This window comes from Oncorhynchus masou, chromosome 3 (assembly GCF_036934945.1).
Source record: "Oncorhynchus masou masou isolate Uvic2021 chromosome 3, UVic_Omas_1.1, whole genome shotgun sequence".
NCBI classification, from domain to species: domain Eukaryota; kingdom Metazoa; phylum Chordata; class Actinopteri; order Salmoniformes; family Salmonidae; genus Oncorhynchus; species Oncorhynchus masou.
In genome coordinates this window covers 48,374,121-48,397,909 of record NC_088214.1, presented here as the reverse complement: position 1 = coordinate 48,397,909, position 23,789 = coordinate 48,374,121, and the positions used below count along the sequence as shown (strand labels likewise).

General features: G+C 42.6%; 1 protein-coding gene across 1 annotated transcript; it reads right to left on the bottom strand.

Moving 5' to 3' along the window:
* Positions 1-609: 609 nt before the first annotated feature.
* On the bottom strand, positions 610-2,349 carry si:ch1073-184j22.2 (dual specificity protein phosphatase 18). Its single transcript, XM_064928572.1, has 2 exons — positions 2,274-2,349; positions 610-1,368 (listed from the first exon to the last, which is right to left on the bottom strand). The coding sequence occupies exon 2, from the start codon at positions 1,360-1,362 to the stop codon at positions 766-768; it is 597 nt and encodes a 198-aa protein (XP_064784644.1). The 5' UTR covers positions 1,363-1,368; positions 2,274-2,349; the 3' UTR covers positions 610-765.
* Positions 2,350-23,789: the final 21,440 nt, after the last annotated feature.

Sequence of the window (23,789 nt, the reverse complement as noted above, 5' to 3'; positions counted from 1 at the left end):
CCGCAGTTTGGCGTTGAAACTGACCTCAGTGGGCACATGCTCACGGATGACTCCTGGTTTCAACTGTACCAGGAAGACAGCGTGTATTGAGTCGTGTGGGCGAGCGGTTTGCTGATATCAACGTTGTGAACAGAGTTCCCCCTGGTGGCGGTGGGGTTATGGCATGGGCAGGCATAAGCTATGGACAACGAACACAATTGCATTTTATCAATTGCAATTTGAAACCACCCACAGAGATGCCGTGACGAGATACTGAGGCCCATTGTCGTGGCATTCATCTGCCGCCATCACCTCATGATAAGGCGCGGCTGGCTCCATGTCGCAAGAATCTGTACACAATACTCACCAGACATCAACAGCCTGATCAACTCATCTGTCGCGATACATGAGGCAAAACATGGTCACACCATTTACTGACTGGTTTTCTGATTCACGCCCCTACATTTCTTTATGGTGTCTGTGACCAACAGATGGATATCGGTATTCTCAGTCATGTGAAAACCATAGATTAGGACCTAATGAATTTATTTAAATTGAATGATGTCCTTATATGAACTGAAACTCAGTAAAATCTTAGAAATGGTTGCATGTTGTGTTTATATTTTGGTTCAGTGTACATATATACAAAGATTATTATCGTACTATATTTCCCTTATCAAATCATGGCAGGGGACATGCCTGCTTCCCTTGTTTACATCCTCAGGCAGTAGGGCTGTAAGTTCTTCCCTCACATCTTCAGACAGAAAAGCAAACTTCCCTCCTCTACTATTTCCTTACAAGCCTACCCTTCTTCAACTTCTTGGCCTGCGATAAAGACAACAGCAATGGTGACCTGGGCAACAGCGGTGGTGACCGCTGTGTCCATGATGACCGCAGTGTCCATGGCAACAGGGGCGGCTTCACAGGTGGCATGGGCGCAGCCACCTTAACCGTATTCTTCCCATAGAGCCTCTTCTCAAACTCTAGTAGCTGCGCCCAGAAACCCGCGTTGAGTCGAACGTAGGGCCGACTCTCCTGCACCCATGCGTGGGCCCGGCACAGAGTCACGCCCCGGTAGCGCATTAGGTATGCTATTACCAGGGCCGGCGAGCGGCTCATGCCAGCCGCACAATGCACCAGCGTACCACCGGTCCGGTTGCTGTGGATGCGCTCTGCCACACGGTCAAAGTGGTCGCCCAGACGGGCGCTGGGCAGGTCGGAGACGGGCACACGCAGGCACTCCACGCCTGGGTAGACTGGGCAGACGTGGTTGAGGGTGGCATTGACGATGAGGGTAATGCCCTTGCGGGAGACCAGGGCCTGGTTGAGGGGGGCGTCTGCTCCACTCAGGAACAGGGTGGGGGTGATCTGAGAAACCGACATGGCTGCCTGCGAGGGAAACACAAACAAATACCTCATTACTAATACAAGCTTTAGTTCCATCTCAGCACTAGTAACACATGCATCAGCTTATCTGGGTCCAGACAAAAAAATGATGATCAGACCATGATTTTACATAATGGTTATTGATTATTTGAAACAGTTGTGTGATGGGAGGAATAAAACCTTTACCCTCTACCACTTAGAACCTGAGTGGGGGATCCATAATATGCTGTAGCTACTAACCCTGGTCTTGGAGTGCAAGCTTTTGTTCCAGTTCAGCACTAGCACACCTAATGCATCCAAAGTCATATATCGAAATACATTACTCAGGTGTTTTGGCTGTTTCCAAAGCATAACCTGTTCTCTAGGACCAGACTTGACGACCACTTCATTTACATCAATACAACCTAGTAAGAGATCATCATTACTAAATTGTTGAGTTCAACACAAATGTTTCTACGAGGACCCGGATAGACACAAATTGTAGCATGATACACACTCAAAATACTCGTACCACTTTATCATAGTAAAAAGACAAGCTTTTTGAACAAAGTGGACGTTAAGTTAGTAGGAACCAATCAGTCTTCTATTATTCTATGACTACCCATTCTGCACACTTTCACAATACCCTCAGTAAAATGACATGTCATGTGGGTGACTAGAAGGACGTTGTGGTTCAATACCATGAACATTTTAAAAGGTAGGCATATAATGTAGACGCAATGGCGTCACATTCATAAAGTAAAAGCTCTGTGTGTTTAAACGTTGTAGAGTTATTTATGCCACAGTATGCAAAGCTTGTGCAATACTCAGTCACGTTTCGTAGGAGTGAGCCTATGTGTTGTGTAATGTGTTGTGAGACTATGTTTGTCTCAGCTGCCGCCTGTGTGTTTGTGTGTATAGTGACTTACCTAGTCCTTACTTAGTCCTTTAGTAGTATGCTGCTTTTGTATGTCTCGATCTGTCTCTCAGGTTAGAACATTTCTGGCCACGAGAGGCGAACCCCTGTTGGGGCACTCACTTAGCACAAACACACACCCCTAAAAAGGCTTTGGCGCTGATGGCCAATAAAGAGAGAGATTAATTTTAGACTACCCCAGCAGCTGGGGTACAGCTCCTGAAAACCTTGTCACCATATTTCCATTTTGAGACCATAAACATGATACAAACACGCAACAGATTTTCCTTTGAACAGTATTTTTTGTGGTTGTAAAATCTCAGTCAAATTTGTATTCAGGCACGAGACAGCGTACATCTCATTGGGTGTCAGATCGGTTTGGACGGGGGAAAGTTAACCAATGCCTAAACTTACCCTAATCCTGACCTTAAATGTAGCCCTATTCTTAGGCCATTTTTATCCCCATACCTTAACCATTGGATGTACCGGTTGAATATTAACTTCCTTTTCTTATTTGATATGGGGTGGGATGCATGGTCAAATAAAATACATTTAAATCATATATTGTGACATCAAGACATAGACCTACATTGACATTAGTGGATTAACCTGCTGTTCATATTTAGGCAAATACAGTGGGGCAAAAAAGTATTTAGTCAGCCACCAATTGTGCAAGTTCTCCCACTTAAAAAGATGAGAGAGGCCTGTAATTTTCATCATAGGTATCCTTCAACTATGACAGACAAAATGAGAAAGAAAATCCAGAAAATCACATTGTAGGATTTTTAATGAATTTATTTGCAAATTATGGTGGAAAATAAGTATTTGGTCAATCAGAAAAGTTTCTCAATACTTTGTTATATACCCTTTGTTGGCAATGACAGAGATCAAACGTTTTCTGTAAGTCTTTACAAGGTTTCACAAACTAGGGCCTAATTTACAGTCACGTCAAAAGTGCAGCCAGAATAACACCAAAGTAGCTGCATTTGTGTAATGCATACTCAGGGAGAACAAGGTGTAGATTCACGCAAAACAAGCATTTGTGTAAGAGTATTGATAGCTAGCGTAGCATTTAGCGTAGCATTTAGCGGGCAACATTTGCACAAAAACCAGAAAAGGATTCAAATAAAATCATTTACCTTTGAAGAACTTCGGACGTTTTCAATGAGGAGACTCTCAGTTACATAGCAAATGTTCAGTTTTTCCTGAAAGATTCTTTGTGTAGGAGAAATCGCTCCGTTTTGTACATCACGTTTGGGTACCAAAAAAACCCCGAAAATTCAGTCATCAAAACAGCGAACTCTTTTCCAAATTAACTCCATAATATCGACTGAAACACGGCAAACGCTGTTTAGAATCAATTCTCAATGTGTTTTTCACATATCTCTTCATTGATATATCGTTCGTGGTAGTCTACTTTCTCCAGTGAATTGCTTGGAAAAAGACGTGCAGTTGAAGATGACGCACCAATTTCGACGGAGGACACCGGGCGGACACCTGGCAAATGTAGTCTCTTATGGTCAATCTTCCAATGATATGCCTACAAATACGTCACAATGCTGCAGACACCTTGGGGAAACGATAGATCGGGCAGGCTCATTCCTTGCGCATTCACAGCCATATAAGGAGACAATGAAAAACAGAGCCTCAAAAATCCTGCTCATTTCCTGGTTGAAGTTTCATCTTGGTTTTGCCTGTAGCATCTGTTCTGGGCACTCACAGACAATATCTTTGCAGTTCTGGAAAATTCAGAGTGTTTTCTTTCCAAAGCTATCAATTATATGCATAGTCGAGCATCTTTTTGTGACAAAATATTGCGCTTAAAACGGGCACGTCTTTTTATCCAAAAATGAAATAGCGCCCCCATAGCATCAAGAGGTTAAGCCTTTGCAGAAAGCAGGAATTGTGGTCTCAGGCAGGCAATGGTCAAACACAGGTAGGCAGTCAAAAAAAACAATACCTCACAACCATAAAAACAGAAAGAACTGAACTAAATAGGAAGCTGATGAGACGAGGTGAGAACACAGGTGAAATCAATGAACAAAAATGAAAGACAGGGTTACGTTCCAGAACACAAAGAAAAAGAACACAAGGTTAACTATGAAAAGAAAAGCAGAATCTTACAGTTCCCCTCCCAAGCGAGGCTCCTGATGACCCAACGGCAACGGAGGGTGGGGCGGGCGAGGAAGCAGAGGTGGATGCCTACATCGGGGTTGAGGTTTGGCAGGCTGATTCAACGAGGTCGTGGACTGACCCAACGTTCTGCATCATGGCTGATGTCCAGTGGGTCTGTTCGGGGGTCGACCCCGAGGTCGGGGAGTGGGACGAACCGGAAGGTTATGGTGAAATGCCCGAATCATCTCTGGATCAAGGATGTCTTGGTCGGGGACCCAGGACTGGTCTTCAGGCTCATAACCTTCCCGGTCCACTATGTAGTGGATGTGACCTCTCAGGCGTTTGGAATCAAGGATGAGGGGTGGTACCCGGAGGAGAGGCTGAGGGAGACCGACTGAGGGCGACACCCAGTCGGCCACAAAAGGCTCGACACACCAAGGAGACAAACTGGGGCCCGCTGTCAGAGACGATGTACTCCGGAATCCCATATAGACAGAACACTTGCTGGAACATACATTCCGCCAATTCCACGGCGTTGGATAGATGAGGAAGAGGAACCAGATGACACATTTTTGAAAAACGGTCTACTATGACAATGAAGGTGGTGTTAGAGGATTCAGGAAAGTCTGTGATGAAGTCAACAGCTATGTGGGACCAGGGTCTGTGAAGGATTGGCAAAGGTTGAAGCTTCCCGGAAGGGAGATGGAGGGATTTTGGTTTGGGCGCAGACTGGACAGGAGAGTCCGTAATCCCTTACGTCAGATGCTAGTGAGGACCACCAGAACTTCCGGGCTAGAAGTTTGGTGCTTCGTGTAATGCCCGGATGTCCTGACCCCAAGTACGTGTGACACCATTGCATCAGTTGGGGTGTAGGGTCTGAGTTACTGGTCGGAAGGTCAAACTGGCGGGAGAAAGCGTCAGCTAATAGATTTTTCTTTCCAGGGATGTAAGTAACATGAAAATGGAAGCGTGGTGCCAGTGGTGCCACTCCTCGAGGGCCAGCTTGATGGTGAGGAGTTCTGTTCCCCACATCGTAATTCCTCTCAGCAGGGGATAACTTTCTGGAGAACAGGGATGTGATTTTGGAGGTGTTCCCACCCGCTGAGAGAGTATGGCTCCTACTCCTACTTCGGAGGCATCCACCTCCAGGGTAAAAGGAAGGGTTGGATCATGTTAGCGAAGGGCAAGAGCTGAAGTGAAGAGGTATTTCAAGTTGTTGAACACAGTCACGGCGGTATCAGTCCATTGAAGGGTCCAGGTATTTTGTCTGGTAAGGGCAGTGAGGGAAGCAGCAGTAGAACTGAAGTTCCGAATGAACCGGCGATAGTTGGAGAACTCAATGAAACGTTGGAGTTCCTTAACGGTGGTGGGTTTGGACCAGTTACTGATGGTGGTGACTTTGTTTTCATCCATGCTGACCCCTCCAGGTGTCAGTACAAAGCCGGGGAAATTTACCGAGGTTACTTGGAAGGCACTATTTTCAGTCTTCACATAAAGGTTATGGTCAAGGAGTCGTTGAAGAACCTTTTGCACATGCTGTATGTGTTCCTTCAGGGAGTAAATCAGGATGTCATCAATGTAGACGATGAGAAAGCGGTTGATCATATCCTGGAAAACATCATTCATAAAGGATTGGAAGACGGCTGGGGCGTCCGTAAGGCATGACCAGGTATTCATAGTGCCCTCGAGCGGTGATAAAGGCTGTCTTCCATTTGTCGCCTACATGGATGGAGACCGTCATCCTTTCTTCCAACGAAGAAGAAGCTGGATGCAGCTGGGGAAGATGAAGGACAAATGAAACCGTTTGTGTGATTCATCAATGTAGTTCTCCATTGCTTCATTTTCTGGGAAAGATAGGGCGTAAACACGGCCCATTCCAGGGATTAAGTCAATCGCACAGTCTCCTGGGCGATGTGGTGCCAGAGTGGAGGCCTTAATTTCGCTGAAGATGTCGCTGTACTGGGCCTATTCAGATGGTATTGTGGGTGGTACTGCCGAAGCAGAGTCCTCAATGGTGGTGGCTCTGCAGTGTAGGCTGAGACAACTGGTGAAGCAGGTAGAAGACCTGGACAGTAGTTCACCTTGTTGCCACGATTTGGCAGGGTTGTGATGACAAAGCCAGGGGTGTCCGAGGATGAGTGGCTTTTTGGGGGATGAGAGTTCCATGAGTTGAATGGTTTCGGTGTGGGGACGCTCTGTGTCAGGTGCATGATGAAGCCTGTGCTCAATGGCTGCCCGTCCAGGGTGTTAATCCTTAAGGGAAGGCTGACAGGTGTTAGATCAATGTCAAGCTCTTGTACTAGCTGGTAATCGATAAAATTACCTGCTGCTCCCGAATCTATCAAGCCTTCTACGTACTTGGTAACCCCCTTCATGGTTATCAATACTGGGATGGAGAATTGCTTCTGGGAGATATTTAGAAATAAGGACACACCTACCTGCATGGCAGCGGAGGGACCCTTCTCATCTCTCCGTTGGGGAGAACAGGGCAATGGCTGAGTAGATGATCTTTCCCTCCACAGTATAGGCAGAACACTTCTTGGATCCGTCTTTGATGTTTGATACACAGGAGAGGAGCATGGCCCAACTGTTTGGGCTCTGGAAGACTCAGACGGGATGACATACTTTTGAAAAGAGGAAGGTTTCGGGTTCCTGACTGGCAGAGGTCTTTGGCGGTCGACGATGAGGTGGTCGATGGAGATGGACATACGAATGTATTGATGTAAATCCTGATGGTCACCTCTACAGCCCAGGTCCACCTGAAGTTCCCTGTTGAGCCCTCTTCATTAGACGGTAAGTAGAACACCCTCATTCCATCCACTCCCTGCATCCATGGTGCGGAACTCGAGGCAGCTGAATTGCGTTCTTGTTGAAGTTCTATGAGGAGGTCTCCTATAGGACGACCGGAGGGAGAATGATCGAATACCTCTTTGAAGAGGGTGTGGAAATGGGTCTCGGATCCGAGTTCTGTGCTGTTGGCAGTCCATATGGCGGTGGCCCAATCCAGGGCTTTGACTGTGAGTAGAGACACAACAAAATCCACCCTGCTCTTGTCGGTGGAGAAGTTAGTTGGGTTGTGCTCAATGTATTTGCTGCATTGCATCTGAAATCCCTGACATTTCCCAGGTGAACCATCATATTTTCCAGGCATGGAACAAAGGAGGGTTATGGGTTACGATACCTGGCATCGGAGGAGTAGAGAGGCTGGCGGAGAAGATGGCAAATATCGTCTTGCTCTTGGTTAGGTGCCGCTGTAGCTCCGCTGAATCCATTTTTAGGTGAGGTATTCTGTAATGCATACTCAGGGAGAACAACGTGTAGATTCACACGCAGAGCGCAGCAGACGGCAGGAATTGTGGTCGCAGGCCGAACACAGATAGGCAGTCAAAAGCAAACAATACCTCACAACCATACGAACAGAAAAAAATTAATTAGGGAGCTGATAAGACCAGGTGAGAAACGAACACAGGTGAAATCTATGAACAAAAAAAAAGACAAAGCTACGTTCCAGAACACAAAGAAACAGTAATAACAGTAATAACTAATGAGGTGCGATATTGCCTGCCATGTAAAATATGCTCCCTCGTCAAGACACTGTTGTCCTCAGGACCTAGCCAACACAGCTAATACGATCACTTCAAACTGAAGCTGGAAAGACTGCAAACTAGCTGCACTTTATTTAGTTGTACCTTTTTTTAAATTTACATTTCTTTGAATATATCCATAACAATGATGCCAGCTGATTCATGATTTCGCCTGGCTGAGAAATGTTGCCTGCCCCTCTGTCTCGTTCTGACTCCCGACACGATACTATGGGTCAACTGGAGAACTAAATTGAATATTGAAACAATGTTGCAAATGTCGGAGAGAGACAGAAAATGTTATTGAAACCTCCACTGTTGAAAACGAAATGTTATAGTCTAAAAGAAATGTGAGATAATGTCTGGATACTCTTTATAGTGGAGATCAAGTTTGTAGAGTGCCTGGCTGGGCTGATGAGATAGTGTATTGTGCAGTCAGGGCATTTTAAGTCATAGATTTAGCCGGTGGTAACTTGTGGAATAGACAGCAGCTGGATTGCAGTTTTAATCAGTCAGTATTCAGGATTAGACTCAACCAATTACATATTGGCCTATAGAGAAAATTCTAAATGTGCCGAAGTAAAGGTGGGGTTAGGATTACTCAGTAGGGATCTGTAGAATCTATATATGGTGTTATTTATTGTGGGACTGTGGCCTAAATACCCAGCAGCACTTTCTACTCCACCCATTCCGTTCACTGCATCTCATTTCCTTCTAGCAACAAATGTTCCCACAACTTTAGAGAACATTCCCTTAATGTCAAATAGAACTTACCCAGAACGTGGTTACCATGTTCTCAGAATTTCAAATATGAATGTTCTAGACAAGCTTCATGGAAACAATGCAAGAACATTAATATGTCCAGCTTTCTGAGTGTTAGGACAATATTCCATCAACGCCCCACCAAACATACATAGAACATGGTTGCCATGTCCTCAGAATATAGGATATGAATGTTCTACACATGTTTCATTGGAACTTTTCCATGTCCAGTTTTCTGAGGGTTAGGAGAATATTCCATCAATGCTCCACCAAACATACAAAGAACATGGTTGCTATGTTCTCAGAACATAATATATTAATGTTCTACACATGTTTCATGGCAACACTGCAGAAACATTTATTTGTATAATTTGTCAGGACGCCGCCTCATGGTCCCAAAGAAACGTTCCCCCCTCTTCCAAAAATGTTTTCATTACACATTACGCCTCGTTACTGTTGCCAAGCCAATCAAGGCTCTTTGTCTGTTGGCAAGGTTAGGGATTCTCTCACACAGTACCTTTAACATGTTTTTTTAAATGTACATACACTGCTCAAAAAAATAAAGGGAACACTTAAACAACACAATGTAACTCCAAGTCAATCACACTTCTGTGAAATCAAACTGTCCACTTAGGAAACAACACTGATTTATTGTCAATTTCACATTCTGTTGTGCAAATGGAATAGACAACGGGTGGAAATTATAGGCATTTAGCAAGACACCCCCAATAAAGGAGTGGTTCTGCAGGTGGTGACCACAGACCACTTCTCAGTTCCTATGTTTCCCGGCTGATGTTTTGGTCACTTTTGAATGCTGGCGGTGCTTTCACACTAGTGGTAGCATGAGACTGAGTCTACAACCCACACAAGTGGCTCAGGTAGTGCAGCTCATCCAGGATGGCACATCAATGCGAGCTGTGGCAAAAAGGTTTGCTGTGTCTGTCAGCGTAGTGTCCAGAGAATGGAGGCGCTACCAGGAGACAGGCCAGTACATCAGGAGACGTGGAGGAGGCCGTAGGAGGGCAACAACCCAGCAGCAGGACCTCTACCTCCACCTTTGTGCAAGGAGGAGCAGAAGGTGCACTGCCGGAACCCTGCAAAATGACCTCCAGCAGGCCACAAATGTGCATCTGTCTGCTCAAACGGTCAGAAACAGACTCCATGAGGGTGGTATGAGGGCCTGACGTCCACAGGTGGGGGTTGGGCTTACAGCCCAACACCGTGCAGGACGTTTGGCATTTGCCAGAGAACACCAAGATTGGCAAATTTGCTACTGGCGACCTGTGCTCTTCACAGATGAAAGCAGGTTCACACTGAGCACGTGACAGACGTGAGTCTGGAGACGCCGTGGAGAACGTTCTGCTGCCTGCAACATCCTCCAGCATGACCGGTTTGGCGGTAGGTCAGTCATGGTGTGGGGTGGCATTTCTTTGGGGGGGCCGCACAGCCCTCCATGTGCTCGCCAGAGGTAGCCTGACTGCCATTAGATACTGAGATGAGATCCTCAGACCCCTTATGAGACCATATGCTGGTGCAGTTGGCCCTGACATTACATCAAAGTTGGATCAGCCTGTAGTGTGGTTTTCCACTTTAATTTTGAGTGTGACTCCAAATCCAGACCTCCATGGGTTGATGAATTTGATTTCCATTGATAATTTTTTGTGTGATTTTGTTGTCAGCACATTCAACTTTGTAAAGAAAAAATTATTTAATAAGAATATTTAATTAATTCAGATCTAGGATGTGTTATTTTAGTGTTCCCTTTATTTTTTTGAGCAGTGTATTTGATACACATGATTATATTGTGTATGTTTATTTATACAGTAATTATTATGTGCTTTGAAATCACAACCTCTTGATTCATGGTACTCCGACCTTCCCACTACGCCACCATGTCCATGTCAGGTATTGGTTAATCTGACTATTCTCATAATGCATTTGATTTACATATTTCAGCAATTAAAGGGCTTTCTGTAAAGTTGTCTCATGTTGGTGGGGCATGTTAACCTGTTTTAATGATACTCGTGAATCACATGGTCAATAAAATAGTTTTTCATGAGTGTACTTTTAATAGAGTTGAGATTTACTTCAAAGTGCATTCACCCAATTGCTTACATCTATCAAGTTGTTTAATAATAAGTGCTTAGGGAAGAGGGGTTAGGGTTTCTTCTGGACAAGGCCTAACTTTACTAGCCCAACAAGTTAATGCCCTAGAGATATCCCTTATTGGGACAGTGGTTAGGGTGTTCGAGAACTGCTAGGGGAATCAACCTATTCTCACTTTCTTTGCATTATATGTTAATGCAATTATTTGGTAACAGTTACAACACACCTATCTGATCTAATTCAAATGTGTTTGTCAATGACACATTTGTTCTACATTGTATATGTGCTCTAGATTTTTTTAAATAAACGATAGAGAAACTCATTTTAATTACATCAGATAGATTTGTTGTAACTTTTGCCTAATATAATGAACATATTTTGCTAAGAATGTCAGAGTAAGATAATCACACAACAATTTAGATGGTACAATGATTCCCTACAGTAGTCAGTGCTTCCCATTTTGACAACAAAAGCTGTCCCGGCAAGATAAATCAATAGGGGAATATCACAGGCAATCATTCCAATGATCATTGCGGATATATTATGTACATTTTCTGAAATTACAATTAAATTATTTTTTTTACAAATCCCTTCTATTAGTACACTATAATCACGCTTTCAGAACAGCAATGGAGACAACTATTGTCGTGGAAATATTTAGTCAAAAATATTTCTCAAATACCGGAGCCTGTGAGTTCAAATAGACTTTATTACAATCTAATATAAGCCAAGCTGGTTCATGAAGTAACTCCCTTTCCAGCCTTGGCACACACTTTTTATACAGATTTCATCCTTATGTCACACACATAGTAACTGCTCTTTAAGTTAATGGTTCATCCCCTCTGGCATTTAGCCACTGTTATCTTTTTGCCTTGCACTAATTTTAGTTTGGTTTCACATTAGGCCATAGCAATGGTACAAAAATAAACAGACTTGCCCACTCTCAAGACAGGTGCATGTCTAATGCTGCCTAATGACCTAGACACACGTATAGAGTGCACTTATTTAACTCTAAGATGTCACACGTCTGGAACATTTCCAATACTATTTACAATAGCGGTGAGTAGGTAAGATCACTGGGGAAGCAAGCCAGAAAGAAAAAATATATTACAACCTGGCTTTCTCTGTAAACTGTTAGTTCATATGCCTTCCCACTGTGATATATAGGCCTAAGGCCGAGACAGAATACATTCAACCACACCTTTGTTTCATCACCGGAGGGCCAGTCCACAAAGCATATGCATGTAAGAAACAGTTACTTGACCTACAGCATGGTCAACCAAGTTAAAAACCTGTTATGGCTAGCGTTCGCCTAGGGGAACACCCCCCCCCATTCAGCTGGAAAGGTGGCGCGGGAAATTCAAAAAATATTATTTCGAAATATTTAACTTTCACACATTAACAAGTCGAATGCAGCAAATGAAAGATAAACATCTTGTTAATCGACCCATCGTGTCCGATTGTTTAAATGTTTTACAGCGAAAATACAACATTTATGTTAGATCACCACCAAATTCAAAAACACACAGCCATTTTTCACAGTCACAAAAGCAGAAATATAGATAAAATGAATCACTAACCTTTGATTATCTCCATCAGATGACACTCATAGGACATCATATTATACATGTATTGTGTGTTTTGTTTGATAATGTGTATATATATATATATATATATATATTAAAAAAATCTCGGAGTACATTGGTGCATTAGTGCAGTAATGTTTTGATTTTGCAGAAATACTCACAATAAACATTGATAAAAGATGCAAGTGTTATTCACAGAATTAAAGATAAACGTATCCTCTATGCAACCGCTGTGTCAGATTTTTTTTAAACTTTACGGAAAAATAATAATCTGAGAACGGCGCTCAGAACCCAAATTAGCCAAAGAAATAGCAGCCATTTTGGCGTCAACAGAAGCTACAAAAAACACTATAAATATTCACTTACCTTTGAATATCTTCATCAGAAGTCAATTCCAGGAATACCAGTTCAACAATAAATGACTGATTTGTTCCATAAAGTTCCATAAAGCCCATAATTTAGCCACTTGTTGGTAGCTTGTTCAGCCCAGCATTCAATCCTCAAAAAGCACGAGCAATTCCTCCAGACAAAAACTCAAAAAGTTCCGTTACAGGTCGTAGAAACAAGTCAAATGATGTATGCAATCCCTATTTAGGATGTTTTAAACATTAATCAGCCATAAGGTTCCAACCGGAAAATGTTTTCAAAATTGAGTTCTCACTTCCTGTTTGGATTTCCTCTCAGGTTTTTGTCTGCCATATGAGTTCTGTTATACTCACAGACATAATTCAAACAGTTTTAGAAACTTCAGAGTGTTTTCTGTCCACCAGTAATAATATGCATACATTCCCATCTGGGAAAGAGGAGGAGGCAGTTTACTCTGGGCACCATTTTCTTACAAAAGTGAAAATGCTGCCCCCTAGTCCCAACAAGTTATTAATGTTTCCAACATTTTCGGACCACTAAACAATTTCAAAAAGGCTTTACGGCGAAAGCATAACATGCGATTATCTGAGGACAGCACCCCACGTACAAAAGCATTGCAAACATTTTCCAAACAAGCAGAGGCGTCACGAATGTCATAAATAGCGATAAAATAAATCACTTACCTTTGAAGATCTTCCTCTGTTTACAATCCCAAGGGTCCCAGCTACATAACAAATGGTCATTTTGTTCGATAAAGTCCTTCTTTATATCCCAAAAAAGCCAGTTTAGTTGGAGCACTTGATTCAGTAATCCACCAATTTCCCTCATTCAAAATGCATACAAATGAATCCCAAAAGTTACCAATAAACTTTGTCCAAGTCAAATAACATTTCTAATCAATCCTCAGGTACCTAATATGTAAATAAACGATACAATTTAAGACGGAGAATAGTATGTTCATTACCGGAGATAAATGCGAAGTGCGCACCCTCATCCACGTGCACCACAATACTACAGCCAAAATGGGAGCCACCTAGAAAAACTACAAATTGGAGCTAATTAAAAAAACAAAAACAAGCCTGCAACTCTTTCTAAAGACTGTTGACATCTACTGGGAACTGCAATCTGGGATGTATTACATTGATCTTCCCATAGACTGCCATTACAATGAGTGGTAGGCTCAATAACAACAAAACATTCCAGATGGATTCTCCTCGAGTTTTCACCTGCCATATCAGTTCTGTTATACTCACAGACATTATTGTAACAGTTGTAGAAACTTTAGAGTGTTTTCTATCCAATACTACCAATTATATGCATATCTTAGCTTCTGGGCCTGAGTAACAGGCAGTTTACTTTAGGCACCTCAGTTATCCAAACTTCCGAATACAGTCCACTATCCCTAAGACGTTTTTAATTTCAAATGGGATACAATCCGTACTGCTGCAACTCATCTTCCATACATTTTTATTTAATTTTTAATTTTATTTAACCTTTATTTAACCAGGTAGGCTAGTTGAGAACAAGTTCTCATTTACAACTGCGACCTGGCCAAGATAAAGCATAGCAGTGTGAACCGACAACACAGAGTTACACATGGAGTAAACAATTAACAAGTCAATAACACAGTAGAAAAAAATAATAACTAGAGAGTCTATATACATTGTGTGCAAAAGGCATGAGGAGGTAGGCGAATAATTACAATTTTGCAGATTAACACTGGAGTGATAAATGATCAGATGGTCATGTACAGGTATAGATACTGGTGTGCAAAAGAGCAGAAAAGTAAATAAATATAAACAGTATGGGGATGAGGTAGGTAAATTGGGTGGGCTATTTACCGATAGACTATGTACAGCTGCAGAGATCGGTTAGCTGCTAAGATAGCAGATGTTTGAAGTTGGTGAGGGAGATAAAAGTCTCCAACTTCAGTGATTTTTGCAATTCGTTCCAGTCACAAGCGGCAGAGAACTGGAACGAAAGGCGGCCAAACGAGGTGTTGGCTTTAGGGATGATCAGTGAGATACACCTGCTGGAGCGCGTGCTACGGATGGGTGTTGCCATCGTGACCAGTGAACTGAGATAAGGCGGAGCTTTACCTAGCATGGACTTGTAGATGACCTGGAGCCAGTGGGTCTGGCGACGAATATGTAGCGAGGGCCAGCCGACTAGAGCATACAGGTCGCAGTGGTGGGTGGTATAAGGTGCTTTAGTAACAAAACGGATGGCACTGTGATAAACTGCATCCAGTTTGCTGAGTAGAGTATTGGAAGCTATTTTGTGGATGACATCACCAAAGTCGAGCTGGACTAGGCTGCCGTGCGTGTATGCTTTGGATATTTCCAACTTGTATAGTGCCTTATAATTTACCACAGGTGGACTCCAATGAAGTTGTAGCATGTAGTCTCATAGCAAAGGGTCTGAATACTTGTGTAAATAAAGTGTTTATTTTTATTTAATCCATTTTAGAATAAGGCTGTAACTTAGGGGGTCTGAATACTTTTCGAAGGCACTGTATGTTGGTTTGCCATGTCGTCACAGAAACTGAAGTAGATAAACCACTGAAGAAGGTGCTTATGTGTAGCTTTCAGCTTTGTGTTTATGGGATGGCTACAATATTATTTTTTTGCAGTATTTAGGGTATATTTGAGAAGGACATTTTCCCAGGAAATGTATATATAGGCTATTTCACTGATCAGTTTTCATTCATCTACCACAGTAGCTAGGTTTCCATCCAATTGGTGACAGGTTTTCATGCTAATAATCTAATACTATATAAAAAATACACATTTTCCACCAGAGATGTTTCCACTGACTTGCGTGATGATGTAGTGAACATAAAAATACATTAATAACTTATTTCATCTGTAGCCTAATAAACTGCATGCTTTAGTGGGAGGACCATGTCATCGCGTCATCACGTGTCATCACGTGTCTCCAAGTTTACTTTACTTCGCTGGTCTGTCAATAGATGCGCATAAAAGCATTTCTCCTGACAATTATTTAATTTTACAGACCAAAACATCTCACCTTTTCCAGCGTATTTTGTTCTGTCAACATCTGGAAGGAAAATGTTGTAACATGTTGTGTTTGTATCCGACATGTAGGCCTACTTTACTGGCATAAAAAGGTTGGATGGAAACTTGGTTAGACCGAAGTTTAGGAAGCTCCAGCTCCTTGTTTGAGGACAATAACGCCCGTCGGCGCCCTAGGTCTTTCTGGGTCCAGCTGCAGACCAGAAAGCAGCATGGGTAGTAAAATCGGCTGGTCATGGAACTACGCCTTTTTGGAGAGGAATTACAAAGGTACTTTTGACTTGACCAGGGCCAGTTTGACCTACTCACCAAGATAGGAACAAGCATTGGGTAAATTGTGTACACTGTCACGTTCTGACCTTAGTTCTTTTGTTATGTCTTTGTTTTAGTATGGTCAGGGCATGAGTTGGGTGGGTTGTCTATGTTTGTTTTTCTATGAGTTGGTATTTCTGTGTTTGGCCTGGTATGGTTCTCAATCAGAGGCAGCTGTCAATCGTTGTCCCTGATTGAGAACCATACTTAGGTAGCCTGTTTTCACCCTTGATTTGTGGGTGATTATTTTCTGTCTGTGTGTGCCACACGAAACTGTTTCGGTTTTTGTTATTTCACGTTATTTTGTATTTTTCTGTGTTCTATTAAAAGAATCATGAACATGTACCACGCTGCGCATTGGTCCTCCGATCCTTCCTACTACTCCTCGTCAGAGGAGGAAGAAGACCGTTACACACTCAATATGTATTTGCTTAATTAATAGTTGACTACTGATTACAAAATTACCAATTGTAAATGAAACTATTGACATTGGAGATTGAAATCTACTAGCCTATAATGAGTTTGGTATAGCCTACCATAATACAGCAAGAAACAATGTTTTGCCCATGGTACATGAACCTATCAATGTTGGAAGCTGAAATCTACTAGCCTATAATGAGTTTGGTATCGTCTATAATACAATACAATGTGGATTAAACAATTATTTGCCAAATATTACATCAGTAATCCAGGGCAGTGTCAGAAAGGTACAGAACGGCAGGCAGGCTCAGGGTCAGGGCAGACAGAAAGGTCAAAACCGGAAGAACTAGAAAACAGAGACTAGAGCGAACAGGAGTACGGGAAAAAACACACGCTGGTAGGCTTGACGAGACAAGACGAACAGGCAACAGACAAACAGAAAACACAGGTATAAATGCACAGGGGATAATGGGGGAAATGGACGACACCTGGAGGAGGTGGAGACAAGCACAAGACAGGTGAAACAGATCAGGGTGTGACACATTTGGCCAATAAACCTTTTTTCCATAACTTTACGGAGCGAATTAAGAAGGAATTTTAATTTAGCTTCTAACGACCTAAGAATCTAAATTTGCTTTTCCATTAAAACAATAATTATTGCAGACTAATGTGACTAATAAAGGAATTTGAATATGTCGTTAGAGAAAATATTATTCGCCCTTACGAAACTTAAGTAATGTTAGGCTATTTTCTGGCAATTGTGCCATTATTATGTGTCAGATGTTAAGACGACAAACCGTTATGAAAGGCCTAATAGCGAGATTGAATTGTCATTTCAATAAGCATAGGCTAGGCCAACAGACTAAAATGTGGGTTTATGATTGTAATTCAACTTTGCCATGGTTTGGTTAACTAGATGCAGGTAGCTTTCGGAAAATATTCAGACCCCTTGACTTTTTACACATTTTGTTAGGTTACAGCCTGATGACAAAATTGATTTAAAAAAATGGTTTTACTCATCAATCTACACACACTTGAGTCTTCTTGGGTATGACGCCACAAGCTTGGCACACCTGTATTTGGGGAGTTCCTCCCATTCTTCTCTGCAGATCCTCTCAAGCTCTGTCAGGTTGGATGGGGAGTGTTACTGCACAGATAATTTTAGGTCTCCACACAGATGTTTGATCGGGTTCAAGTCTGGGCCCTGGCTGGGCCACTCAAGGACATTCAGAGACTTGTCCCGAAGCCACTCCTGCGTTGTCTTGGTTGTGTACTTATGGTCGTTGTCCTGTTGGAAGGTGAACCTTCGCACCAGTCTGAGGTCCTGAGTGCTCTGGGGCAGGTTTTCATCAAGGATCTCTCTGTACTTTGCTCCGTTCATTGTTCCCTCAATCCTGACTACATACCCAGTCCCTGCCGCTGAAAAACATCCCCACAGCATGATGCTGCCACCCCCATGCTTCACCGTAGGAATTGTACCAGGTTTCCTCCAGATGTGATGCTTGGCATTCAGGCCAAAGAGTTAAATCTTGGTTTCATCAGACCATGTTGTTTCTCATGGTCTGAGAGTCTTTAGGTGCCTTTTGACAAACTCCAAGTGGGCTATCATGTGCCTTTTATTGAGGAGTGGCATCCGTCTGGCCACTCTACCATAAAGGCCAGATTGGTGGACTGCTGCAGAGATGGTTGTCCTTATGGAAGGTTCTCCCATCTCGACAGAGGAACTCTAGAGTTCTGTCAGAGAGACCATCAGGTTCTTGGTCACCTCCCTGACCAAGGCCTTTCTCCCCCAATTGCTCAGTTTGGCCGGGCGGCCAGCTCTCGGAAGAGTCTTGGTGGTTCCATCTCATGGAGGCCACTGTGTTCTTGGGAACATTCAATGCTGCAGAAATGTTTTGGTACCCTTCCCCAGATCTGTGCCTCGACACAATCCTGTCTCAGAGCTCTAAATCAAATCAAATAAAATTGTATTTGTCACATCCACATGGTTATCAGATGTTAATGCGAGTGTAGCGAAATGTTTGTGCTTCTAGTGCCCAACCATGCAGTAATATCTAACAAGTAATCTAACCATTTCACAACAACTACTTATACACACAAGTGTAAAGGAATGAATTAGAACATGTACATAAAAATATATATGGCCGAACGGCATAGGCAAGATGCAGTAGATGGTATCGAGTACAGTATATACATATGAGATGAGTAGTGTAGGGTATGTAAGCATTATATAAAGTGGCATGGTTTAAAGTGACTAGTGATACATTTATTACATCCAATTTTTTATTATTAAAGTGCCTAGAGATGAGTCAGTATGTTGGCAGCAGCCACTCAATGTTAGTGATGGCTGTTTAACAGTCTGATGGCCTTGAGATAGAAGCGGTTTTTCAGTCTCTCGGTCTCAGCTTTGATGCACCTGTACTGACCTCGCCTTCTGGATGGTAGCGCGGTGAATAGGCAGTGGCTTGGGTGGTTGTTGTCCTTGATGAACTTTATGGCCTTCCTGTAACATCGGGTGGTGTAGGTGTCCTGGAGGGCAGGTAGTTTGCCCCCGGTGATGTGTTGTGCAGACCTCACTACCCTCTGGAGAGCCTTACGGTTGTGGGCGGAGCAGTTGCCGTACCAGGCGGTGATACAGCCCGATAGGTTGCTCTCGATTGTGCATCTGTAAAAGTTTGTGAGTGATTTTGGTGACAAGCCAAATTTCTTCAGCCTACTGAGGTTGAAGAGGCGATGTTGCGCCTTCTTCACCACACTTTCTGTGTGGGTGGACCATTTCAGCTTGTCCGTGATGTGTACGCTGAGGAACTTAAAACTTTCCACCTTCTCCACCACTGTCCCGTCGATGTGGATAGGGGGATGCTCCCTCTGCTGTTTCCTGAAGTCCACGATCATCTCCTTTGTTTTGTTGACGTTGAGTGTGAGGTTATTTTCCTGACACCACACCGAGTGCCCTCACCTCCTCCCTGTAGGCCATCTCGTCGTTGTTGGTAATCAAGCCTACCACTGTAGTGGCGTCTGCAAACTTGATGATTGAGTTGGAGGCGTGCGTGGCCACGCAGTCATGAGTGAACAGGGAGTACAGGAGTACGGATAATTCCTTCGACCTCATGGTGTGGTTTTTGCTCTGACATGCCCTCTCAATTGTGGGACATTTACATTTACATTTAAGTCATTTAGCAGGTGTTCACCTTTCTAAATCATGTCCAATCAATTTAATTTACCACAGGTGGACTCCAATCAAGTTGTAGAAACATCTCAAGGTTGTTCAATGGAAACAAGATGCACCCGAGCTCAATTTCGAGTCTCATAGCAAAGGGTCTGAATAAGGTATTTAATGTATTCTGTTTATTTTTGGGCAAAAATTCTAAATATCTGTTTTCTCTTTGTCATTATGGGGTATTGTGTGTAAATTGCTAAGGATTTCTTCTTTAAAAAAAATCAATTTTAGAATAAGGCTGTGGAAAAAGTCAATTGGTCTGAATACTTTCTGAAGGCACTGTAATTTCAGATAGCCTACAGTAGCCTTGGTAAAATGAACAATTTTGCAGCTTGCTTAGTTCAAATTGACGGACTAATTTATTAATCATGAACAGCGAGGCGATTTCAAGGTAAGAAATGCTTCCGTTGCCCAATAGCCTGCTGGAATAGGCTACTAAGGATGGTGTCGTAATTTCAATCACTGGATCAAATATTAAAATGTGGATCATGAATTGAATAGGCTTGTCAACAACAACCAGGTTGTTGTTGTTTTTTACCTGTAGCCTAATCTGATTGACTGTTACCTTCAATCTAATGCATTCGAACAACAGCTGATCGGCAATTGCAATAGAACTGTGACCATGATCACAATTGATAACTTCCCATTTCATTAACTTAACATGGCCAGTAATAATTGCATGATAACACAAGGCTAAAACAACAATACACTGAAGTTATCGGCTAATTGATGGCCAGCAGATTGAGGACTTTTCCCCATAACAGAAGCACTTGAGGGAGTTCCATAACTTCCATTTCAAATGTCCATTTCATGCGTAAAACCCTTTGCTTGTTATGGTTTTCCATAAGCAAAGTCGACATTAGAATGCAAATTAAACCCCCTCCAAGCGAATTTAGTCCAAATTCGTTTTCCTGTGCATTGTCACCATTATTTCTTGAGTTCTAGAGCGTTAATATGTTTTATGGAAAAAGTGTTGGAAATAAGTGTCTCCATAATGACAATCTTAATAACCTACCCACAACTGGTAAAAAGTTGTTACTACATGCTTGTATGCTGCTCTTTCTCTCCGCTCACTCACGAGACTCACTTACTTGTACATTAGTATGTATGGGGGGGTGATAAAGGCCTAAATTCAGCCTAGGCAACAGTACCACTGTGTGGCTGTTGCTTACCATTGAACATGTAACTAACATGTCGTCATACCAACGCCTTACTAACGTCTGCGTGACGCCTGAGTGTTACTTAAAGTCATAAGGTGCATAGTTTATATTGATATTAATTCAATCTAAACCATAAATGTTAGAAACTTACCGTTTTCACCATGCAAGCCAACATTCCCATGTAACCACCTTGAGCTGTGTAGCCTACAGCTTGTGTATTTCCTGTTATCACTCATGGCCTAGAAAAGATCATGTCCAATTTGAAGATAGTCTTTCTTTCCCGCAACAACTCATGGGATGGTATGTTATCTTGTCTCGCTGTATACAGATCTATCTGTTAGCCAATCACAGACTGTGTTGTTACCAGTTCCCAGTAACCTACATCAGACAACCAACAAGAGTTGTGTCCATTTCTTTCAGTTGAATACACAAGTTCGTAGGCTTTTCCAGAGGGTCCGTGCTATTCAGAATTCTTGGGATGTCCCTATAGAAACGTAACATGGTTAAGATGAGGGTTAAGCTTAGTGTTGGGTGAGGGTTATGGTTTAGGGTTCAGGGTAGGGATGTCCCAAGGAATCCGGTTAGCAGTGGCCTTCATACAGTGAGAGACGGGCACGGTATTTGAGGGCTTGGCAGCGACATAGACATTCACTTGTTTTCTTACAAGCAGCAGACGTGATTTTCGAGAGTGTCTGCCCAAGATAGTCTCTAAGAAAACTATGAAAATAATTACCAAGATTTCCTTGATCCGATTGAGGAGTAAGTAGGCTATATTTAAGTTGTGATATCGTTAGGAAATATTTAGTCCCACTGTGTTAATGCCAATACGGAGGACCATCAAATGCTTCTCAAATATGTCCTCTGGTGGTCAAACTAGCACTAACTTGCATTAACAGAAAAAATGGCTGACAAATAGATAACGTGCCACAAAATGCTGCAGCAGCCCGCAAGATGTGCTGCAGTATGACACAACTTTTAAAGTCCATATCCTCTGCTCATTCAGATAATTAATTACTGATTACATTTCTTTTCTGGCTGTAAGATTCCTTTTGGGAAGTAAACGTGTTCAACAGTGTCTGCGATTGGTCTTATGGTTAGTGCCAATGGCACCGTTCCCAGAACACATAATATACCAGTGTTGATGTGTGGTGGGGCACTTCCGACACACTCCTCTCCAACCTTTCCTGTCTCTCTCCAACTGTCTATGTATCCCATAAAATACATCAAATGGTCAAACAGAAGAAGTAATTGCAGCATGTTTTTAGCCAAGTTATTCCACACACCTTGATTAGGATGATAGAACTCCTAATAATTTTTAAAAATCCAAAATGTAATTATTTCTATATAGCCTACACTTTCTCTGGCTGAACTTCTAACACAAGTGGGACGATGGCTTCATGACAATTATCACAAGAGCATTTGTTCAACAATTTGACAGATCCAACACAGTTCCACCTCAGACATCGAGAAAGGTCTATCTGCAGACCGTGTTTACTACATGCCACACCCACTACTTGCTGCATCCACTTCTCATCACTTACTACATACTGCTTGCAAGCTAGCTAGGACACTGGCACACAGTGTCCTTCACCCCCGCCAGCCAAACCAAGCTTTCCTGCAGTTATTTTAACATTACAGCCAGGGTAATCACTACCCAGTAGTGCGCTAGTGCCACACAAGTGTTGTTTTTTTCTTACAACTTTATTTAACTAGGCAAGTCCGTTAAGAACAAATTCTTATTTTCAATGACAGACTAGGAACGGTCGGTTAACTGCCTTGTTCAGGGGCAGAACGACAGATTTTTACCTTGTCAGCTCTGGGATTCAATCTTGCAAACTTTCGGTTACAAGTTGGCTACACGAGCTAGCTACTTCCCTCACTGTAACGTGAAAGGGGGGGCTGTTCCATTAAACAAAGTTGAAGTCTTCTTCCCTACATGGCTCTGGTACTTTCAACCCATGCAAGTGTTTGTGTGCAGGTGGTTGACATCATTCAGTGTTTGAATTTCCGGCTGCTACCAGATGTATCTTTTATCCTTCATCTGAAAAGAGGCGAGAGCTGTTTTTCTACCACCAATGCAGTTGTCATTTTGGAAAAGATACTCCATTAGGTTCCAACTCTGAGTAAAATCAATGTATGACTTATCAAATTAAACGGGGGATTGGGGGGTAATCACCTGGCAAATGCTGCTGAAATTGTAATTATCTTGAGCGCACACATCCACACACACACACACACACACACACACATACACCGCACAGATTGAGGTGACCAAACTACTTGTAATAACAAGGTGTTTGTTTGGATTCAAGACCAGATTGATCTCAATTTGCCAGTTGGCCTGGCTACCCAATCTCCTTGCTCTGGCCAAACTCTACGCCACGCCTACGGACGTTAGTTTCTTCTCCGCAATGAGTCTGGATCTGAGTATCACCCAGACCTCCTTCACTGAATGCGAACACATTCAGGGCTGTCTGAATGGTCCAGAAACTGATGGGTCTAATATTAAATCTAACATCACATCTAACCAAACCAACTGTGCTGAAAGATGTGAGCATTAGATCCAATACTACCCTCAACCGGTGGACCGGGACACTTACAATACAATTGAAGATGACTCATTTTGAGATCACTCTTTGAAGACTATTGCTCCCTCTGCTACTTAAATTGTGATATCACTTGATTTTATGGTACAAAAATGGCCTCATCTTTACTTAAATAAACAACATGATGAAATGATAACAATATTGACTATGTACTTATTGGTTTCTTTGGGACTTATTGCAACAGGCATCACTTGGCACCATTGGGACCAGGAAGTTACCAATTGTCTAAGGTCTTTGAAGTACAATGCCTCCAGAAAGTA

Coding starts and splice junctions, on each gene's coding strand:
- si:ch1073-184j22.2 (XM_064928572.1), bottom strand. CDS start 1,362: ATGTCGGTTTCTCAGATCACCCCCACCCTGTTCCTGAGTGGAGCAGAC.